At 39.0% G+C, this 23379-nt stretch overlaps 1 protein-coding gene and 1 pseudogene across 1 annotated transcript; both read right to left on the bottom strand.

Moving 5' to 3' along the window:
* Positions 1-3532: 3532 nt before the first annotated feature.
* Positions 3533-15452, bottom strand: LOC120583135 (alpha-N-acetylgalactosaminide alpha-2,6-sialyltransferase 5-like). The gene is made up of 4 exons (XM_039838463.1): positions 15381-15452; positions 5082-5266; positions 4020-4262; positions 3533-3727 (listed from the first exon to the last, which is right to left on the bottom strand). Exons 2-4 carry the CDS (start codon positions 5103-5105, stop codon positions 3533-3535), a joined length of 462 nt encoding a protein of 153 aa, XP_039694397.1. The 5' UTR covers positions 5106-5266; positions 15381-15452.
* Positions 15453-20616: 5164 nt separating this feature from the next.
* LOC120583482 (uncharacterized) lies at positions 20617-20733 on the bottom strand (annotated as a pseudogene).
* Positions 20734-23379: the final 2646 nt, after the last annotated feature.

Here is a 23379-nt window from a genome sequence, read left to right as displayed (position 1 = left end):
TTTTGAATTATTTTCCAACTCTTGCATTGATTTGTCTTATCACTCTAACTGGACATCTACCAATTAATAGCAATCATACTATTACCTCTAAGAAGTTTTGTTTTGCCTGAATAACTGAGGGCTTAAAGAAGGAAAGAAGCAAGGACAAGCATGTTTGAGGTATGTGTAAAATCCATTCCTGGGGGTTACTACTGAAGTGAGGAGATAGCAGCTCAGCTTTAGACCCCACTGATCTATGTTCTTTCATAAGCCATCTCAGAAAAGAGCAGTCCAGGTGACAAGTGGGCCTTCTGTGATAACGGCTCCTGTCCACTGGAAATGGGAATCTGCTCACAGTTTCATTTCTCAGAGTCCGCCAGATGGCAAATGACTTTATCTACCCAGACCAGATCCAGACTGGAAATAGAATGGTGTTCCATGCCCCCTTACATTCTGCTGGGAGACTTGGAGCTTCCCTCTGAGAGTTGCTTGATTGAGAGTATGTATGTGTTTCAGTTCGGTTATATATTATATTGCAGTTCTAAATACAGAAGGTTCCCAAAGCCATTAAAAAAAAAAAAATTGGCTTATTTGCTTGTGTCTGGCTGATCGGGTTGGAAATCAATGGCTTCCGGAAACAGGAAGCAGGAAAGTAATGGCAAGATACAGACACAGTGGCTGCGATGACAGACTCGTATTAAGATGGAAATAAACTGGTGAAACATTTGTGGGGAAAGATCTGGGGGAAAGGGGTTGGAAATGAAGAGAAAGAATCTAACAGAAAATGAAATGCCTTCAATATCACATAAAATCCCAAGTAGCCTTCACTTAGTCCTACTGGAATTAACAATTTCAGCTCACATTGTCTGTGAAAGGGGAAATAGGGAATATGACCATAGAAAGTGATATTTTAAGCTTCCACATATATTGCTCATCACTGACTTGACTTGCAGCATGTCTTTCAACGAAGGCACATAGTGATTTAATCTCAACAGTAATTTAGTCTGCAGCCATGTGAGACAAAACTATCATTGCAGACAAGCTGTAATTTGTGAAATTCAGGTGCTGGGGATTATGACCACCTGTTGAATTTAATCTTGGAGTTATAATGTTAATACTGTCATATCACTAGACAGAAACACTACATATTTATCATACTTTGGAACCTCTGGCCAGGGAGATGAGAACATTCTCCTAAATGATATCTGTAACTCTCTCCAGATTCTGTAAATCAGTGGCAAATAAAAAGTCTGTTAAAAAATTCTGATTCAATATGCAGCAGCATATGGCTTAGTGGTCATCGCATTCAGCACATTCTATAATTTTTCTAAGGCCTGATGTGATAGTGAAAAAACAAAAACCAAAAAACAAAAAAGCAATCAGAGTATCATCTGGCAACTTAACAAGAATAGAAAAGCTTTCATTTTTTACCATCCCAGATGTTGAGATGTTGATTGAAAAAAAAAAATTCCTAGCAATATTCTAACAAATCTCTGCCAAAGCAAGACTATAGGATGAACCCAAATAACCTTGATTAAACAGCACCTTTTGAAGAGAACATAAACATTTTACACATGCACCTTCATTCAGATAGACATCAGAAATGGAACTCTGCCTAATTTCTAGCCAGCTAAATAGTAAGAGCAAAGAGGGTCTGTGATTGCAGTTTGAGCAGTTTACATTTAGTTCTGTTGGGATGATTGAGATAATGCCTAGGAAAAGAAGTAGATTTTAAGATTCGAATTTGTTCCTTTGCTTGTGGTAGGGTAAACCCCATTGAACCCTTTGAGTGGGGAATTTTATGAGATGTTGGTTTTCTATGAAATAATTTCATTAGTATGAATTACCTGCAAAGATTTTCCTGGTCACATTTATAATACTGTTAACAATTCCAAGGACATTCACACATATTTATCATTCACATACACTTCACAGTTTATATAACCCTTTTACTACAGGTTATCTCACTTTCTCATATAGTTTCAACATTCCTTCCAAAAAAATAGTTGTTCTTCATTTTAATGAAATAAGGCTCTGATACATTGAAAACGGAATCCAATATATTTGTGTGAATAAACATTGTTTTGAAAATAAACATGAGGGCATATTTTGCCTTAGGCTATTGATATTCTTAGCCATTGTCTGTCCAGCAGAAGAACACAAGGAGTATTAGGACTATCTTCACAAAGGCCCATCAAAGCTTTCAGCAAATTTACCTTTTGACACCCTTATCAATCAAAGCTTCACAAGAGCTAGAAAGCCGTTTCCCCTAAACAATAGCCATGATAATCCCCAGAGTTCAATATATTCATCATAAACCATTCACAAACACCACATCCATCCACAGTCAGATGCTGATGTCTAAACTTTCCTGGAACTCTAGCCCTTATCGGTCGCTCACACATGCAGACACGAAGTATGTAATCAATCAACCACTTAGAAAACAGGCTATAGCTGATGGTTTTCTCTACTTCTGATTTTGAGTCTACCACCAGTACCTCTTCCCCAAATCACTTCTTAATGAAATCTCTCTCTCTATTCTGCTTCTCTGAATTCTTCCCAGTGCAAGTTTCACCTTTTCAAAGAAACTTTCCTGATCTTTCCAGGGCAGTCATTCTCACCTCTATACCCGACAGTACTGTTTATAGCTTGCATTTTTTTATACATTTATATCTTTCCGTCTGTTTATCTATCTATCTATCTATCTATCTATCTATCTATCTATCTATCTATCTACCTACCTACCTATTCATTTACATTTCATGGTATGTTCCCCCAGTCCCCATGGGCATTCAAAGATCCATAAAGGCTGAGTGAGTCCTGCCTTAAATTCTTTTGTACCCTCCAAAATCCTTAGCATTATGTATTGCACTAGTGAATGGAAATATTTTGATTGCCATTTAAAATAAATTATGACCCTAAACGCACAATGCAGTATACAGATGATGTATTATTGAATTGTACACTTGAAACGTATATAATTTTATTAACCAGTGTCACCCCAACAAATCTAATTAAAAAAGAATAATTCAGAGGAAGAAAAAATGTTTCACTTTTTCATGCAGGGTCAGAACAATCTTTTCACACAAAAAGAGCACCCGCTAACTGTTACTTTGGTTCACAACCATAAAATCTAGTAATATAAAAAGCAGAATAGTTGGGTGGTTTCGAGAATTCTCTAGCTTTATAGAACAGGCACATAGTGGAACTGTGTTTTAATCAAAATATATTTGCAGCTTCAAATAATGGGGAATACATTTAAACTGTATTAAAATATCTTTTCAGAACCAGGAAACTTGATTAGGATTCTCCCGGAGGCTTCACACACTGAAACCAGGGATTCATTATTCCAGGGAAAGGAGGCTCAATTTAAAAAAAAAAAAGAAAAAAAGAAAAATCTTATTAATTATTAGCTAAGCCATGCAGCGGCTTCCCTGAAGGCAGAGGTAAAAAGGCCCTCAACGATGAGTTAGAAACCAATGGAAGATGAGTTTGTGCCCCAAGCCTTCCGCGCCTGCCTAGGCACCGCTCCCCAAGGCTGTGGCAATTCTGCCTAGAGCAATCCGAAGCAGAGATCAGAGCGGCGTCTTTGAGCCTGAGCAGCGGCCGCGGACCGGCTGCTACTCACCCTCCGGATAGCTGTTGGAGGAATGCTCAGGCTGATACTCTCACCATCCCGGGTCTCCTCCCACAAGGCATGACTTGGCGGCCAAACCCGAGGCTTCAGGAACCCAGCACCCACCGGCAGCTGCAGTTATGGGGATCAGAGGATTCTAGTTCCAAGGCCTGTCCCTGTTAGAAAATTAGGCTTTGGGATCCACTCATCCAATCTCTATTCCCTGAAAAACTTTGCATCTTTTTCCAAACAGGAATTCTTACCAAGTAGGAACTATCCCACCCCACCTCAATGGGTCCGCTCCCCCTTCCAGCCTCCGAATGGCACCTACTCACGGCGCCTCCTAGCTCCGGGAAAGGGGTCAAGCTCAGGTGGGTGGGATCCCCAGGCTGGATGGCGTGCAGGTTGGCAAGCGAGCTATCACCTTGTGGTCCGCCACGCCAAGGTATCCATCCAGCGGCCGCGGTCCCGCGGGGGCCCCGGGGCGCGACGGGGGGCTGCTCTCTGCCGACGGCTGAGCGCTGCCTGTTGCCGCTGTCTGCTGCTGCTGCTGCTGCTGCTGGGGCTGCTGCTGGGGCCGCTCCTTCTGGCCGCCGAGACTGCTGTACACGAGCAACAAGCTGGTGCACATGGTGGTGAGCGCTAAACACACTGCCAGACCATGGCGCTGCGGGCGGGCGGGAGAGAGCAGAGAAGAGCGACTGAGAGCCGATCCAGGAAGAGCGCACCCGGCGGGGACACAGGCAAGACAGTCAGATGGGAGGGTGAGGTGCTGGGGCAGGTGGTCCGGGTCCTAGCCCCGGCCGCACGCAGCCCGGGCAGAGGCGACACCGTCCCGGTGCGTACGGCAGGGGATGCTCCCGGCGCGTAGGTGCTTTCGGCTGATGCCTTCTCCCAGATCTCTCGACAGAGGGCAGGTGCTGCGCGGCGCCGGTTACCGGAGGGAGAGAGCGCTGGCGGCGAGGGCAGAGGTGCACTCGCACTTTGAGGAGGGGGCCCTCTCCCCCACGCGCCGGTTGGAATCTATAGCCCTTGCACCCTCCCCTTCCTTGAACCCAGGGGTCTTTACCTCAGCGATCCTTGCAAGTTTGAAATCCGACAAGGAAAGCAAGAAAGTCTGCGAAGGTCCCCCCTCCTGTCCCCTCTTAGTTTTTTTTTTTGCCAGACGGTTGCTTCTGGGCATCCCCATCCCTCGAGCAATGCTCCCACCCTCCACTACTTCTACATCTGTCCGCTGGCCTCTCGGACCTCCAGCCTGAGATACGGAAGCCGAGGCAACCCGAGTTCCCATCGCCGCTCTGGGATTCCTAGCCAGGCAGGACCGCGGAATCGGGAGGGGACGCGGAGCAGGTGGAAAGTTATCCTTTTGTAACAGACAACCTCGCGGCGCAGGTTTAGGCGCCCCTGGAGCTCTCCCGTGCGCCCCATGGACTCTGTGCCCAGGGGTTCCCTCCTCTGCCCAGAGAATTTGCAACAAATGACTCACCATTAGGGTCTTCATTTTGGGCATCTCTTTTGTGCGGAATCCTCAGGCAAACGCATACGGGGCCACTTTTTCTTGGAGGGTTTCCATGGTGGGTGATGGGGCGCGTGAGGCTCTGATTTTCGCCCGGCGGCGAGCCACGGCTGAGTGGGCAAGGGAGCCGCGGGACCCAGAAAGCGCCGCTGTTGCTGAGATTAGAGACAGAATTAAAACTGAACCGGACCCTCGTAGTCTCTCAACGATCTACACAACTGCCGCCTGCCGCCGCCTGCTGGGTCCTAAAGACCTCTGTATCCCCCTTTTCCGCCCCCAAATAATATTCTTTTCAGTCCAGTGGAATTTCTGGGGTGAGAGAGTTAACGATGCCAGTATACCCACCTCTTGGTCCGGGGGCTTATTTTCTTTTATGAAGTCATCAAATAATAATAATAATAATAAAGAACCCAACTCGATGCTGAACATACCATTTGAAAATTTGCAAACTAAAATTTCTGTTTTGTGATTTTGATAAAAACAAGTCAACTTCCCTATGTCATTAGCCCTATTTATAGCTTTTGTATTTATGTTCATTGCATTAGAAAATGTCACAAAATAATTTTTCCAAAAAATTACTTATTTCAGTTTTCCAATTGCAAGCTTTCTAATATTCTCTTCTCCCTTAATTTTACTTTTTAAATCCAGTTATTCTCATGAAATCTTTATATCATAATTTCCATCTAGTATGTTTTAAATATTACAGTTTATATTGCTATTGGATCTTTGAGGTTCTTAGCATTCATATAAATGGTTTTGAAGGATAAAAACATTCAGGACATCATATCCACATGATTAACCGGACCTGTAGATTCTTTATAATTTTAGTGAAAGATTTCTGGCTCCTAGAGATAAAACTGCTTACTGCTTATTTTATAAGACTCCTAAGGCCTTTGGTGCTCTCCTTGGTTGGTCTATTGCACTGAGAGTGCACAATTTCACATTCAGAACTTCAATTAAAATTTTAAAAGGTTTTTTTTTTTTTATGTTGGGAAATTCACACCAATAGCCTGTTTAAAGGATACTCCACTAACCCTGTTGAATTACAAATGGCATTTGTTAAATGTCTAATTTAGCTAAAAACATATTTCTTGTGAAATTGCTCCGTGAGAATAGTTGTCTTAATATATTACTTAACACCTCACCTGCAGCAGTGTAATGTTAAAGATTACATTAAGATGGAAATGATCAGCAGGCCAACTGAACCATAGGCATAATAAGAGGTTTCTCAAGGCCAAAAAAGGCATTACAATCCTTTTTTAATCTTCACTAATCCATGGCTGGACCGATGATACAACAGGAACTATTTTTAACTTGTGAGGCATCCTCCCATACTTAATATTAAGAAAGTTAAAATTATTGGTGCAACTGTTACTATCAATGCAATGTGTTTGGGGAAAGGCAAAAAACATATGGGGACGTAGACTTACAAGGAAAAACAAAAAATTCAAAACACTGTCCAACATTGCCAGCCTTGAAGCTATTTATTCAATTTGTGCTTTAGGCTTGAATAGTACCAATTGTTAAGGCAGAGAGAGCAGCAGCCAGAGGAGAATCTTATCAGGTCTTGGCAATTCTTTATTGTATGGTTGCACTTGACACTCAAATTAGTGAAACAAAGGACCAACTTGATGAATCACTGCAGGCAGATTATCTGTGTTTCTCCAGGGCTCCTTTTGAGATGCAACTAAACTCAGTTGCTGCATTTTTCAGGATCATTCCTCTTCTATCTAGCAAGTTGCCCAGTGACCGATAAAACACTTCTAATATATTTTTGCCATGCCAAACAGAGCCATCATATTTATGATTTAAGCTCATGGCAGTACATTGGACATCTGTTACACAGTATGTCTGACCAAATTCATTAAGCTTATGCTTTTTTTCCCTCCTGGGATAACAGTTAGCTAGTTGTTAAATCTACTTATGAAATGGCCAGGGTAAATTTTAAAATGTAATTTTGAACTTGATTTGAATAATTTTAAGGTCTCTGGCCTTCAAGTATTTGATTAGATTGATGCTATGGTTTTAGGCACTCTGGCCTGAAAGCCAAATATGCAAGAGTGGGTGGGAGGAGGACAAATAAAACAAAGAATGCAAGTTAAAATCCTTCTGCGGTTCAATTCAGTGATCATTTAATGATCACCTACTACCTAGTGGTTCTATGTTTGGGAATGCAGAGATGAATAGGACATAATTTCTCTTTTTTAAGAAACCACCATTGTGTTTGTGTGTGTGTGGGGTGGGGTGAAGTGTGTGACACAAGTCTGTAAGTAGGCAATAAAACACAGAGTAATAGAGATTCCACATATATTTATCAGGTACCTACCATGTTAAGCACCTACTGTTGTGAGCACTTACTATGCGCCAGAGATTGGGGATACCTGGTTGAACAGATCACATGCTGGCTGGCAGCAACTCATAGTCTATTACCAGATAAGCGCTATGAACTTTTATGTTACAAAGAACTAGGAAACAATCAAAATAGTTGATTTGTTTTTCAACTTCTGAGTGCTTGTTTATTTAAGAGCTGAGGGGTTTGATAATTTCAGGGTGTCTGCCTATGTTTGTGTAACTTTATGCACACACTTAAGTTAATAATTTGAATAGCCAGAAAGAGTAGAAAATAGTCAGCATTCACAGACATTTGATTGACTTGGAGGCAAGTAGACAAGTCAATAAAGCTTCTTTAGTTCATCTAACTTGTCCAGTTCAATACAAAGTAAGTCAGGGAATCACAATTTGCTTCTCAAAATCCAGGTAGCTGAGATAGATTTCTCACCATTTAAGATTTTGTCACTTTTCTGCCTCTGGTGCCATCATATCCAATCAAATAGATTCTTACTTTAAAAAAAAAAAAAGAGAAAGAAAAGAAAGAAATTGAGTGTTCCACAAAGTAGGTTATGTGATAAATTGAAGGTGAGAATTTATGAAACAAGGCATGTCATGGGGTGAGGAGGGAGGAGGTGGAATCTGAAGCTCTAAGGGAATATCAGTCTATGCACATGACCATGAAAGTATCACAAAGCTACCAAAGTAGGCACAAAGACAAACTGCTGGAAGTCCATGAGCCCTTCCCATGATTCCTAAGTGACCTCTCAATTCAGAAACAAATGTTTCAGACATTTTAAAAGTGGATGAAAAGCAGAAAACAAGATAATGTAAACTGCATTTGAGATATGAATGCTTTCCACCTTATGATCCTAAAGAAAAAGAGAAAGATTTTGCTATACACAATGAAAGCAAAAAGGCTTCATAGTAGGAGAAAGTCCTAGTGCAAATTTGATACTTGTCCATTGGTGTTCTGCAGTTTACTTACCACTCTTTACTCACAGGCTATGGCTAGTGAGCTGGTTGGTTGAGAACAAGTTTCTGGAGCCATGCTGCCAGGACCCAGATTCTGACTTTGCCACCTACTAGCTCTGTGACCTTGGGTAAGCTACTTACCTGTGCCCTAGTTTCCTCATCTGTAAAATAACAAACATAAGAGCGCCTACCTCAAAGAATTGTTGTGAAAGTTAAATGAGATACTACGAGTGAATGTCAAGAGGAGTACTAACAGATCATTATATATTTTAACAATATTTTATGATTAATAAACTGAGTTTGAAAGCAGAAGACCAGGGTTTGACCTGTGTGACTAAGAGCTGCATGACCCTGAGGAAGGGACTTAAAAAGTACTAAGCTAACTCGTAACTTACTTCTAAAATGTGTACGACAAATTGTTAGGGGGATTATTAAAATATTGTTTGTGACTTTTTTGTACACTATGAAGTTCTGCAATAGCTAAGATAATAGTAACTCATTCGTTTATCCAATTGAGCACTTATTGTGTGTCAGGCACTGTTCTAGGCACTGGGACTCTGACAATGAGGCTTGTATTCAAGCTAAGGCAATAAACCAATAGAATAGAATGTCAGGCACTAGAGAAAAAAAAAACAGAGTATAGCTGTTAGAGATTGGCGTGAGGGTATATGTGTTATTTTAGCTATGATGGTAACATTTGAGAAGAGATTCAAATAAAGTGAGGGAGTAAGCCATGACGTTATCTGGAGAAAGGGAATTCCAGGCAAAGGGAACAGCATGTGCAAAGGCCATGAGGTAAGAGCTTGTTTGGCACATTGAGGAGACAGCAAGGAGGTCAGTGTGGCTGGGGTGGAGGGAGTGAGAAGAAGAGTAATAGAAGAGGGGAGAAAGGTAAGCCAGGTCAGATCGTCTAGGGCCTTGTAGGCCATGAAAGTGACAGTGTGAAGGAAACCAAATGGAGTTTATGGACATGGATCTTTAATGTTTTGAAAAGATCACCTGGTTGTTGTGCTGAGGATAGCTTTTGGCGGCGCAAGAGAGGAAGCTGGGAGATCCCTTAGGTAGCTATTATGGTAGTCTAGGTGAAAAGAGGTCATAGGACTTTGAGGAAGAAGTGACTAATTTCAGGATTTGTTGATTATTGGTATGAGAATGAAAAACAGAAAAGAGGCAAGCAAACACAAAACTTTTGAACTAAACAGCTGGGAAAATGGAGCTATTTGGGCTGAGAATGGAGAATTTGAATTTAAAGGTACTCAGTATGAGATTCTATATTTGGAATTCAAGCATGATGTTGGGCTTAGAGACATGAACTGGGCATCACAGATCATGAAAGGATGCGGTCACCTAGAAATGCGCCAGCACACAAAAGAAAAGATGTTACAGACCTGAGTTCTGGGAGCTAGAAATTTCAGATGCCAACAACAAGAAGTATCGTTATAATAATGATAATACTAGAAAATCATTAGATAACTCTTCAAACTTGATTTGATTTAGGTGGCTGATTATTGTCATTTAGAATAGATTTTCCATTGCAAGACAGTTAGTCATTTGTGTCCTCAAAGCACTTTTCAAATTATATTATTGTACCAAGCATATTCATTTATGTATTTATTGTTCACCTTTCTAGATCATAAATTTTCTAGAATTGGAACTATGTCCTATTATTGTTTATACCGTACAAGCCTGGCACATAACTGAGTGTAATAATATTAATCACCAACATTTATCTAGTCTTTATTTTATGCCAGCACTAGTCTGTTTTTCATGTATTAGCTCCTTTAGTCCACATGCAACTCAATTCACAAATGAATGGACTGAGGCACTGAGAGTCATTTATCTAGATGGTAAGTGGTAGTGCTGGGCTAAGTAAATATTTGTTAAAGAACGAATGAATAGAAACTTTGTAAGAGTTCTCGCAACCGAGTTCTTTTACTGAACTCTTAATTGGTATGATAATAAGAATATAGTTTATACCCAATCATTAGACAGTATAGCCAAAGGCACTTCCTTTTTCATGATGTACTTTTTTGCTCTTTTAATTTTTTCAAGATATATTTTACATACAGTAAAATACACAAAATTTAAGTATACAGTTGGGTGAGTTTTGACAAAATTATATACCTGTTAACCACCAACACCACTATCTAGATATAGATCATTTCCATCATCCCAGTGAATATACCCTCATGATTCTTTCCATTCATACCCCCCAATAAGCAAACAGGCAAACATTGTTTTGATTTTTATCACTATCGATTAACTTTGCCTACTCTAGAACTTAATACGGATGAAAATATATAGTATATGCATTTAGTCTGACTTCTTTCACTTAACATAATATTTGAGATGTATCGTGTTCTTGAGTATATTAATAGTTTGCTCTCTCTTATTTCTGAGTACAATTCTATTGTGTGAAAAAGGCACAATTGTTTTGACCTATTCTCCTGCTAACGAGCATTTGTGTTGTTTAAGGCTCTTACAAATAAAGTTACTAAGAATATTATTGTCTTTTTGTAGATGTATGGTTTCATTTTTCTTACGTTATTACTTAGAAGTAGAATGATTGGGTCATGTGATAGGTCTGTGGTTGACTTTAGAAGAAATTGTCAAACTGTTTTCCGAAGTGGTTGTACCATTTTTTATTCCCATTAGCAATGAATGAGAGTCCCAGTTGGTCAGTCTTTTTAAGGTCTCTGCTTTTGTGCAGTTTTAAAGATAAAGTTAAAAGTCTTTGCTTAGGACCCAAGGTCCTTCCTGACTGTGCATCCACCCCCCCACCTTTTCTTTTTCTCCCTGAAGTGCACCCAGGAACCTGAAACTTTATCAAGTGCTCCAGACTTTCATTTATTTTTATTTTTAAAAATTGAGATATAACTGACATATAACATACCAGTTTCAGGTCTACAACATAATGATTCAATTTTTGAATACAGTGGGAAATGATCACCACAAGTCTAGTTAACATCTATCACCATACATAGGAAAAAAATGGGTAAAGGGACTCAAAAAGAACAAACTTCCAGTTAAAAAATAATAGTCATGGGGACCTAATGTACAGCATGGTGACTAATCATACTGTATCACATATTTGCAAGTTAAAAAGAGAGTGTATCTTAAAAGTCTTCATCACCATTCCCTTTTAATCTCATCTCCTGACTCTCTACACAGGAAAGCTTTAAACTAGCCATAAAAACTGTTCTTTGGATTTACAGTATTTATGGTCAGTCGGCTGAGCTTTTCAGCCAGCTGCATACTACTTCTCTTCACACCCCTGCCCCGTCCACCAGCACACTTGACTTTCTGAACCTGCCCTTGGACAGTGAGGCCCCTCTTCTATGCCGCCACAGCTCAAACAAAAGCACAGGCTTAGAATCACACAGACCAGATTTGGCCCATCCTCTGACACTTAACTCTCCTGTGACTGAGCACAAGCCACTGATTGGTCTTCTTGATTTCCTCATTTGTAATAGGCAGATAGTAAAACCTTTCTAGCAGAATAATTGTGTAGACAAAATCTACTAATGTATGTACAGTGTTCACCACCATTCTGATTATACAGATGGATCAAACAAAAAGTATGTTTTTCATAGAAGACTGCCTGTTTGGTATAAAGGGAGGCACATTCTTAAATGTTTATTGAGCTTATAATAAAAATAATAATTAAGATGTATTGTATGCTTGCTATCAGGTATTATGCTAATTATAGACAATGTCTTATCTGTAATGATGCTATCTCCATTTTACCAACAAGGAAGCTGATACAGAGATGAGAGGCTTTTTGCTCAAGATCACATAACTAAAAAGTGACAGAACCAGGATCTGACCAGGTCTGTTTGACTGCAGAGCCTTCCCTCACAATCTCCACATTCCACATTCCACTGCTTTCTAAATGCTCTGACTCTAGGCCAAGACTTTCACTAGATTCTGGAGATGCAAAGAAAAGTAAGACACTGCAGAAGACAAACCCATGAGCAGATAATTATAACCCAGTATGCTAAATGCAAAAGTCGAGTAACAAATGAGAATTAGAGGGAGCACAGAAGAAGGACATATGGCTATGTGAGAGTAGTTCAGATACTATTTCTGGCAAATGCTCAGTTGATTTTAAAAGATCGCTAGCAGCAGGCTAGGAGAAGGTCAGTGTCCCCAAGTAGAGAGGACAGCAAAATAAACAAAGGCATGGAAACATGGAACCTCATGGTATGTGCTGGGAAAAGACGAGGAGTTTGTGGGTGAGGCAGGGAGTTGTCAGAACCAGAGTAGTTCTGTTTTGTTGTGCAGGTTGTACAGTGCACAAGAATGCATAATTAAGTGGGCATCACACATCATCGACACCGCAGATTTGTATGTTTATTTTGTCAATTTCTTTGAAAATAACCGGCAAGTGTCTTGTTTTACAGATATCAGAATGTTATAACAATTTTCCTTTAGTAGAAGCAAAGTGTTGTAAGTAATAGAAGCCTTTTGAAATTTACACAATAGTGCTGTTTGGGCTGGGAGTGTTCTGGTCAGAATTACTTTCTAGGTGGATGTCTCTGGAGACAGTGAGAAGGATGGATTTGTGGTGGGGAGGGAACGACTGGAGCCAGAGAGAGCAGCTAGGAGACTGTTGTAGAGTCCAGATGAGAGATAAAAGCTTCAGCCAGAACAGTGTTGGTCACATGGATTCTAGAAATTCTTAAGCAAGTATTGTGTTCTAATGGCTAGAATGGATCAAATCCTAACTATGCAGAAGAGGATTTTATAAAGACAAAGCAGTGATTTTTTCCATGCAAAATAGTGTACATAATTCCATCACATTTAAAAATGATATAGAAAAATAATAATAAAAATTGGCTTACGTCTTGTCTTAGTTTGAGTTTTCTCAGAAGCATATCCTGGGATAAGGATCCACGTGCAAGTATTTGTTTGGCAGGTGAAAAAATCTCGTTGAGGGGAGTAGGGAAATGACACGGGAAGGGAAGGCAGCCAATAAATGGCGCATAATAAGCAAGTTATTACTGTAGAAAACTGAGGCTCATTCCTGCTGGGGAAATTCTAGCAGCTAGTGTAGAACTTAGGCCTTGGTTATTCTACCCGAGGGCTGAGGGAGTAGCAGTAATTGTTTGGTTGAGGGCTGCTCTGGGTATGGGGTGGTGGGTGGGTATTGATTCCTTGGCAGTTGCCAGCTGCCGCACAGGTGTTAAAACAGGCAGGCTCTGGAGGTAGGAAAAATCCCTCAGGCAGAAACTCACAGGTGCTAGAGCTTTAAGTCCCCAGTTTTCATTAAAGTGACAAAGGCGGGAGATATGGGCAAGGTACCCACAACATCTGCCACACATGAAAATTGCTCTTTAGAGTTTTCAAAGGATTCCAACTCCTTATGTCATGTGACCCTCCCAATAAACTCATGAGGTAGAAAAATGTGTGGTTTCCAACTAAGTCTGGGCATCTTTTATTCATGGTCACTCCTCCTGCATCTCTTGTCAAGGTCCCTCCCCTTTTTCTCACCAACGGTTCATTTAGATGTCTTTCTCCTGATATAGACTGTGAGCAGCTGAATTTAGAAATTTTGTATTATTCACCTTTGTTTTCCCAGAGCCTGGCAATAAGTAGGTACTTCGTGAGTGTGACTGAATGGATGAATGATTATTGTTATCATTGTTTGAATTTTGTTAAAATTGGGACTGAGAGAGCCAAAACAATTTACCTGAAGTCACACGACCAGTCTGTAGAGACAGGACTTGAACTCGGCTTTTCCACCTTCCTCTCAAGAAATCTTGTTGCCACAGTTCAGCAAGGGTAAACATGGCGTATCTTTGTTGGGCATCCGTAAACCCCCAGACCTATGAAGTCTGGAGTATTTGAAGGCAAGCCAATGAAGGAAGACCAGAAAACTTCAGTAGAGGGAGCTTTTCACATTAGAAATTGATTTTTGTTTTATTATTTATCATATCTCAAAGTCAAATGGGGAAAGACAAATACTAGTGAACACTGTGACCCTTTAAAAGAAAGCAAAATTTTTCTTCAAATATGAAAGATAAAGGACCATCCCTGCAGGACTCGATGTAGCAATCTGAAAGCTGAGTGAGGACATGTGGTGTAAAGCTCCCTGTGCTCCTGGCTAACCCAGGAAGTCAAAGGTGATGCTGGGCCTCTGTGGACAAAGGCAGGCTTATTATTCTTTTAAAGCAGCATACAACCAAAGTGGTCGCAGCTGCAAGAGGGAAAACCAGTTAAAGAGTTTTCAAAAAGAATTTAAATGTGCATTCTTGAGTGTCCTTGCAATATTTCTGCTAATGTAAAAGACATGATTGATCTTTATGCATCTTTCTGCTTCTCTTCCCACGCTAATTTATGTCATTCTCATGTCTTCTTACTTTTGTTTGGAAATGTTTCATACACCATTTAAAATAGCTAACTTTATTTAAGCAGCATTAAAACATTAAGCTTTAAAGTCAACATTTTTAAAGAAAATCAACTTGAACTTTACCTCCTCATTAAAAGACCTAAATTTGTGATTTTCAAATTTCTTTTTATCTGTGAAATCTACAGTTCACCTCTGTAGAGTGCAGTTTAGGGTACAGGCTCCACTGTTGACTAGATTCATGTTTGAATTTCAGCTCCATCTTTTGTAGACTGTGACTTTCTAATTTCCAATTGTCTTGTCCATGTCAGAGAGATGGTAATACTGCCCTCCACATAGGGGCCACTTTAAGGATTAAGTGAGATAATGATGAGAGTACCTAATATGGAGATAGCAGTTTCTCTGTACTTAATTCTCATTACAACCCTCTCAGTTAGGTGCTGTTATTATGTCTCTTTTACAGATAAGGAAACTGAAGCAATGATAGGCAGAGTATCTCGCCCAAGATCACATAGTTACTAAGTGGTAGTATCAATGATTGGACCTTCACACATTATGAACTTAAAAAGAAAACCCAAATCCTGTCAGTTATTATTGTTGTTAAAATAAAATCTTACCTGGGCTCACTATATGAATTAAAGCCAGAACCGTGCCTATTTAGAAGTGGGAAGTCCAGATCTTGTTCTCCTCCCTGAGGCGGCCATGGGGACATCTTCTTGGAAAACAAGTAAATTGGAAACCAATGGCCTTTCTAATGCTGGTAGAGAAAAACAAACATTAATAAAAAATGAAAACAAGCTGATGGATCCCCACACGTGTTCTGCTTATCATGCCTTAAATGTCCTATAGGATATTTCAGAATTAAAAAAAAAAAAACCTCTTCTGTCATTCCTTAGATAACAGCTGTATCTCCTAAGATGACAGACAAGAGCCATGACAGCAGGTTTTTGGGGCCTGTTTTTATGAGATCCAAACATGGGTCTGTCAGTGGCACAGCCAGATGATTTTGCATTAAGATTTGTACTTAAATTAACAACTTAAACTGTTTGAAAAATCTTCTTTAACTTGTTAATAAATTAATTCATTCAGCAAATATTGATAGAACACAAAGTCTGTGTCAGACATGGTTCTGGTATTTTAGGGGTTGCTGGTTGGGTTCAAGATACTGTAGCAGAAACCGAGCTATATTGCTTACACCTCCTCCCCCTAAGTCATCTCACTTGGCACCTGCAGGTGGCCTCTGGCTGCCCACTCCCTCCTGTGTGGCGTCTGGATGACCACTTCTTTGTTGCATCATCTCAATCCAGACACTGACATCTTTTCCCATGTATTGTTATGATTTGTAATGTTTCTATCTTCTCTTTCTGTAGAGGCATGCATTGTTTCATTCTCTATTTTCAGACTCTTCCTTCTATTTCTGTCCAAACAGGACTAACTTTTCATGTGAATTTATTTCCCTTTTCGAGTCATATAGGAGGCTGGGATCTTTTTTGACATGTCATCCCTGAAGATGCAGGGCTGCCACAGCACCTAACTTGCAAGATTATCATGAGGTTTAACCTCTATAGTTCGACTAATAGCTGGCACATAGTAGCCCCTCAGTTACATGTGATTTTCCCTCCCTTTAAGAACATGATAGATGAAATTATACATTGTGATTTATAACAATGCATAAATTGTAAATGATAATTTACATTAAATATATGGAGGTCATTGCTTCCTTTTGTAAGTTAATATCAAATAGAATTTATGGACCCTCACATTCATGGGGTTGAGATGAATGGTATAAGATTGAGGTAGTAAAGCTCCATTTCATAATTTTGCTTAGAACTTCTTTCATACACATTTTAGTACCTAATAATAATATTTTACTGTTGTAAAACTTGTTTTCAACTTGGATATTTGCTACTATGGTTGGTATTGTTTCATGCTTACGTTAACTAGTGATATATACCAATGAGATGAGTTTTAATTTACCACATATAAATTTGGTGTCTGGATTTATATGTGTCATAAGCGGAGAGGCTAATTGAAAAATGATGAGATTTAAATCTAAGTGACTTAACATGCAATGGCTTCTAGGACTAATTAATTAATTAAATGCTTCATCTATCAAGCATTTATTGAGAGCCTACACTGTGACAGGCAGTTCGCTAGATACTGAAAATGCAAACATGAAAGAGTTTCTCAGGAAGCTCATAGGCAATCAGTAGAGACAGTTCCATAAAGGATTGCAGTTTGGGATGTGGAAAGTGCACCATACCTGTCCAAGGTATGGTGGTAGCAAAAAAATCAAGAGCAATCAACCCACAAAGTTTTAAAGTATTGGTCTTATTATTATTTAGGTATGATGAGACCAACAGATCAGGAGATGAGTGCCATTGAAAAATAGTTTGTTATACTCAGAGATCCCAAGAGGAGGGGGCATGCCGTACCACTGGGGACCACATGGGGAAGTACCAGCATTGTTCAGGAGGTGGGGAGAGGTGGGAACATGAGCAAAGGACCTTCCTTGTGGTTGAGCCAGGCAGGATAAGTAAGTTTAGGATTAGCTAGTTGAATAATTTCAGTGGGCTCTGTGGCATAGGGGCAGTTCCTAGTTTTTTGTTACCTAGCCCTGGAGTGATTAGGGCAGGTGCATAAGAGCTGATAAAGAAGGCATGGGCTCTGGATTGCTTAGTTTGCATGTAAAAAGCATGCTCCTTGGATAGTTGTTTGTTATCTTGAGAAATCAGCTAATCCTCAAAGAGACAGTCTCTCCAGTGTCAGCAAGTCCTCAGCTGACATATCAAAGCATCAAAATATACAAAATAAAAAACATCATTAATACAATCATTTGGGGCCAAGGCAGCCAGGAGAACAGTCCTAAACCAAAAGAAGAGCTTTTCTGGTCAGAGTGTTCAGTTTATGCAAATGCCCAGGGACTCGGAGAACATGTTTGTATTTCAATATATGTGGAGTCTGGAGTGAGCATGCAACATGAGTAGTAGGTCTGGGGGATGGAGATGGGGGTAGGGGTGGCAGGAGAAGGGGGTGTAGACAGCAGTCAGTTCATGAAGTTTGCCTGGCTAAAGAATTTAGACCTTATTTGAAAGGTAGTATGAAATAACTGAAGGGTTTTACATAGGAGGGTGACAAATGATTTTAGTTTACTTCAGTATGGTGAAAATCTATGCTATTAAATCTATGCTACTTAAAAATTAATGAGGTTTCACATTTCATCTTTGTAAGATAAACAACATGATATGTTTAGTACTTTCAATGGTTATGTAAGGAATGTTTATTCTTTCTCTCCTACGGATTGTAAAGCCTTGGTGTTCTCTTTCCAACATCCTTTATGAAAGCAGATAGGATAGCAGAGAGTTTAGGCAGTAATTAGAGGACCAATGTCCTGGTTATTCCATTGAGTGAGTCACTTAACTTCAGAGACCTAGCAGTTAAGATTATCTACTGGATCTGGACAGTGGGTGTGAATCCTGTCTCTGCCACTTACTATATTACCTCGGGCATATAGAAACTTGGAATATTATAGCCCTAATTGAGTCAAAATAGAGAATCCTTTAAAGCAGATAGGAAGGTGAAAGATAGCTACTCTTCACATAAGGAAGAGGTAAGCATGATGAGTCTAAATAACCTCAAGTAGCTCAGAACAAAGGGTCAGTACAAAACTAATCCTGAAGATGTTTTTATTGCCTAGTGATTCCTAATATGTGGGCTACAGATCTCTAGGACATGTGCAGTCTAATAAATAAAGTCTATAACATTCCATATGTAACCTAACTTCATCTGTAGATTGAATGAAAATTCATGGAATTACTATTGTATGATATTCTTTGAAAAAATTTAGAATATGAAAGGTCTTACCATTGAAACAACTAGTCTAAGCCAGCAGTTCTCATCTGTAGAGTGGTTATATACTTGGAGCAATATTATACTAATATTAGATGAAATGTCAAAGTTTATATTGGCATTGCTTCTTTTATAAATTAAAGCAAATTCAAGGCTGTTCTTTCTACAAATCCATCTTGTCTACTTGCATCCTGATTTTTTTCTTGAATGGAGTGGGGGAAGAGAGTGGAATTTTAACTGTTGCTCCGAGAACTGTATACAAATCATCATTTCTTCTGTCTGAGCCACAGTGTGTGGTGAGCCACTGGTACTGATGTGACATTGATAATTATTGTTGTAGTGTTTGTGAGTTGTAGTTCCATCGTTGCTTCCTCTTTATCTTTCATTTTACCCACAGGTATATTTATTATTTATTTTGAAAAAAGTTCAGACTCACACAAAAGTTAACAGAATACAAAAGAATTCCTGTATCCCAGGCACCGAGATTTCCCAATCGTTAACATTTCTTGCATTTACTCTATCTCCTCTCATCTCTCATTCAAATATATACCAACCATTTACTTCTGTGGTATTCTTGTAAAGAATGCATGCCTCATTCTAGTTGTGAGGAAACTGGATGGACCCAGATTGTGTCTTTAATTGTCCTGTCACTTTAGTCTCCTTCAATTGGAATAGTTCTTCTCTGTCTTTCACATACATGATAGTTTTAAACAGTACAGTATAAGCCTTTCATTCTACAGAACTGCATTGCTCAATACATGAACCATGTATATATTTAAAATTATTTTAATAGCCACATTAGTAAAAAGAACCAGGTGAAATAATAGTAATAATATACTTATTTAATCCATTGTAGTATGATGTTATAATTTTACAATATAATTAGTAAAAAATTATACATTTACATTACTTTTTTTTTCATACAAAATCTTTGAAACTCAGTATATAAACAGCATATCACAGTTAGATCTAGTCACATTTCAAGTGCTCAATAGCCACATATGGCCAAGTAGCTATAATACTGGACAGTGCAGTGTTAGTTTGTCCCACAGTCTAGATCCACTTAGTGTTCACTCATGACCGGGCTTAGCATGTGGAAATAAAGCTGTGCTGTTTGTGGTTTATCTGATCTGAAGGTACACAGTGTTGACCTGACTCATCACTGATGATGTTACCTTGGTCACTTGATCATGATGTGTATTTCAGTTTTCTCTGCGGCAAAGTTATCATTTTTCCTTTTGTTATTGATAACCATTTATCCTGTTCCTCAGCAAACCGTCGCCTACCAGCCCTTACTTCTAAGACAACTTCTGCTTAAATCAACTACCAGTCTATTGATTGCCAGATGGTGCTTTCTATTATTAGTTGGCTTTCGATTATAAACAACCTTTCCTTCTTTCTCATTTAATCATTTATATCAGTGTGGACTCACAGATATTTATTTTATTCAATAATAGATTTTAATCTGTTACTATTGGCATTTTGTTGCTAATACTATTTCAAATTTGACCCATGGAAGTCTATTCAAGCTAGTTTCTCCTTCCCTTTGAAGTATTTTTGTTGTTCTTTAAGCATTCCTTTAATTCTGGTCAGGTTCATCTTATATTTCCCTGTCTCACCCTTGGAACTAGATATTTTCTCAAGGAGTCCTGGTTCCTTCTAATATATGATGGTATCTTCTAATGTAAGATTTTGGTGTGTGGTGTACTTATTTATATTATGTTACTGTACAGAGCTAAGACATAGATATATATTTATAAACACATGCATTAATATTCTAAAAACCCCGAGTTCACACTGATATTGCTAATTCCGGTCTAACACCTAGAGTTATTTCTAGCCATAACCTTTGTTATATATATTTTTTTATACGATGAATTTTTATATTTATTTATTTATTTTTTTTAGGCAAAGCAACCTTAGGTTGACCTCACAGATTGCAAAGACCTTGTCAGCTTACAATCCCTATTTTTTATTTTTCATTTTATTATTATTATTTTTTTACGCCTATAGCACCTGGTCTTCCTAGGTGGTCTCCCATCCAAGTACTAACAGGCCCGACCCTGCTTAGCTTCCGAGATCAGATGGGATCGAGTTGTTCAGGGTGCCATGGGTGTAGACCTTTGTTATATTTTTAATCCTTTATCTGACAGTAAAAAACCTGGCTCCTATTATTTTTAATATATTTATTTATTTGTCCAATCCTGCTGCATGTCACCAATCTTTAGATCATGCCAGCTGTCTCTTTGGTCCTCAGTTCCATAGCTGTTTCTGTCTTCTTGGTCTCATAGCCACCTCCTCTCCACCACTGCCTCCTGGCCACCACACCCTGCAGCCACATCCTTGGCCCTGCTGCCTCTCATTCCCATGCCTTCCTTACCTCCAGCCAGGCCTCTGTCTCCAGGGGAAAGGAAGGGAGGAGGAAGGGAGAGAAAAGGAAGAAGAAATACTTCTTTTTCTAAATTAGGAAACCAAACATAAGCTTTTGGGAGCATGGCAGAGTAGATAGTTTGAAAAGCCATCTAAATTAAAATTGAACAACAACAAAAGCTTTAAATATATTAATAAATGTGCAAGGAGAGAAATTTTCAAAGGCTAGTAATACCCAACCACGTAATAAATGTAATAAGGTTAAAATGAAAATAATTAGAGTTGAAACCAGAGTGGTAAGTAGATGCAGAAAGCTGGGCTGTGTTGGGTCGGGGAGGGGAGAGAAATGCAGTTCCTAGTAAAATAGAGCTTTGAGGACTGATGCCACATACCAGGATAAAGAATATTAGGTCTGGGGCCTATGCCACGCAGGAGGCTGAGCAGGGAATCCCGCATTCATTTGGGACACTATAAGGAGCCACACTCACATGGAGAAGAGAGGCTGGAAATTGACAGTGAAATTGGTCTTTCTCTGCCAAGTGGAGAAACAAAAGTATCTCCTGAGAATTTGCTACCATAGACCTACTCACTGTTTAGGGTTTAAATTTGTACTACTTTTGTAGCCAGGCAAATATTAAGCCAAGAGATTAAATTAAACTGGTTCTGGCATCTGAAACTTTTGCAAATTTAAAGATGGAAAAAGCCATCTTAAACCTAGGCTACTTAAATTTCCCAAAATTAAGATCAGGCAAATATGAGACCATGATTAAAAAAATAAACTTACCAAGCATACTAGAAAACAAGCCACCATATATGAAAATCACCAGAAACAACCAATTAAAGATTTCGACTCAATTAACTACTACAGATATTTGGATTGTCTGATATAGAATATAATATACTTATGTGTGAAATATAAAAGAAATGAAAGTCAGAAAAACAAAGAACGAGAGAGCCTATCAAAAACAATCAGAAATATTTAGGAAAAAGAAAGATATAATCATTGAAATTATGAATAGCTCAAAAGCATTCTCATACACCATTGGTAGGAATATAGATTGGTACAAATACTTGGGAAAACTGGTGTGTCTATTAAAAGTAAATGTATAGCAAACCCTATTACCTAGCAATTCCACTTCTAAATACATGCTCAGTAGAATCGTGGGTGTTTATACACCAAAATTTGTCCTGGAATGTTCATAGCAGCACTATCTATAATAGTCCCTACCTGGAAACTACCCACATGGCCATCAATGACACATTCTAATGATATATCGTATATTCATACAGTAGAAAAATATATAGCAATGAGAATGAATAAACTACAGCTACGCACAACAATATATATGAATCTCACATAATGTGTGAAAGAAGTCCGACAAAAAAAGTATATACTTATGATTTCATGTAGATAAAGTTCAAAAATAGGTAAAACTAATTTATGCTGTAGAATTCAAGATAATAACTACCTTTGGTGGGGGTTAGTGACTGAAAGGAAGCACGAAGGGTTTTAGAGTAGTTGATAATGTTATATTTTTTTGATCTAGTTGCTGGTTACACAAATGTGTTCCATTTGAGAAACTCAACATGTCGTTGTACATTTAGGATACATAAGTGTACTCTTCTAAATGTATATTATACTTTCATAAAAAGTTTGAATATGAAAATAATTCTAGCTTAAGAGACAGTAGTGCATCAACATTTATTAATTCATTCAGCAAATATACACACGTTCTTTGTGGTTAATGGGAATATAGCAGTAAACAAGAAAGATCTTGACCTTAAAGCGCTTGTATTCTTCTAGTGGAGAGAGAAAAATACATTGAAAAAGAAAAAAACAAAAAAGTACATTATAAAATCACATGGAGTGATAAATGCAGTGAAGAAGAAATTAAGAAAATGCAATGAAAAGTGTGAAGGAAGGGAAAACGGTGACTGGGAGCGGTCAGAGAAGTTCTCCCTAAGGAGGTGGCAATGGAGCAGAAGAAGTGAGAGCAAATCATGTGAAGGCCCAGAAGTAGGAAGAACCTCAGGGTTCTAAAAGAAAAACTAAAACTTCAACTTAAGAATAAAGATTGGCAGTCTTTAGCTATTTTTTTTTTCCTTATGTAATGAGATGTTTATCTGGCTACATGTACATAAGTGTCCGTGACAAATATTTGTAATAGTATTTGCTTTGCTTCTTTGCAAAATGTGGGGAGTAGGGTTTGGTCAGCAATGGGTGAGTTCTTGCATCTAAGACATTTGTCTTTTTTTTTTTTTTTGCTGTTGCAAAAATCTTTATTGTGTCAATTTGGTCCAAGGCATGTAAGAGGGCTCCAGGATGGTTGGAAGGCTGCCTATTGGTTGCAGGGAGAGGTTCAGGCACAAGGCCAACATCAGGGGGATGCTGAGGGG

Source organism: Pteropus medius, unplaced genomic scaffold (genome assembly GCF_902729225.1).
Source record: "Pteropus medius unplaced genomic scaffold, Ma_sr-lr_union100, whole genome shotgun sequence".
Taxonomy (NCBI): Eukaryota; Metazoa; Chordata; class Mammalia; order Chiroptera; family Pteropodidae; genus Pteropus; species Pteropus medius.
Note: the sequence above shows the minus strand (reverse complement) of the source record. Positions and strands in the feature narration are given on the sequence as shown.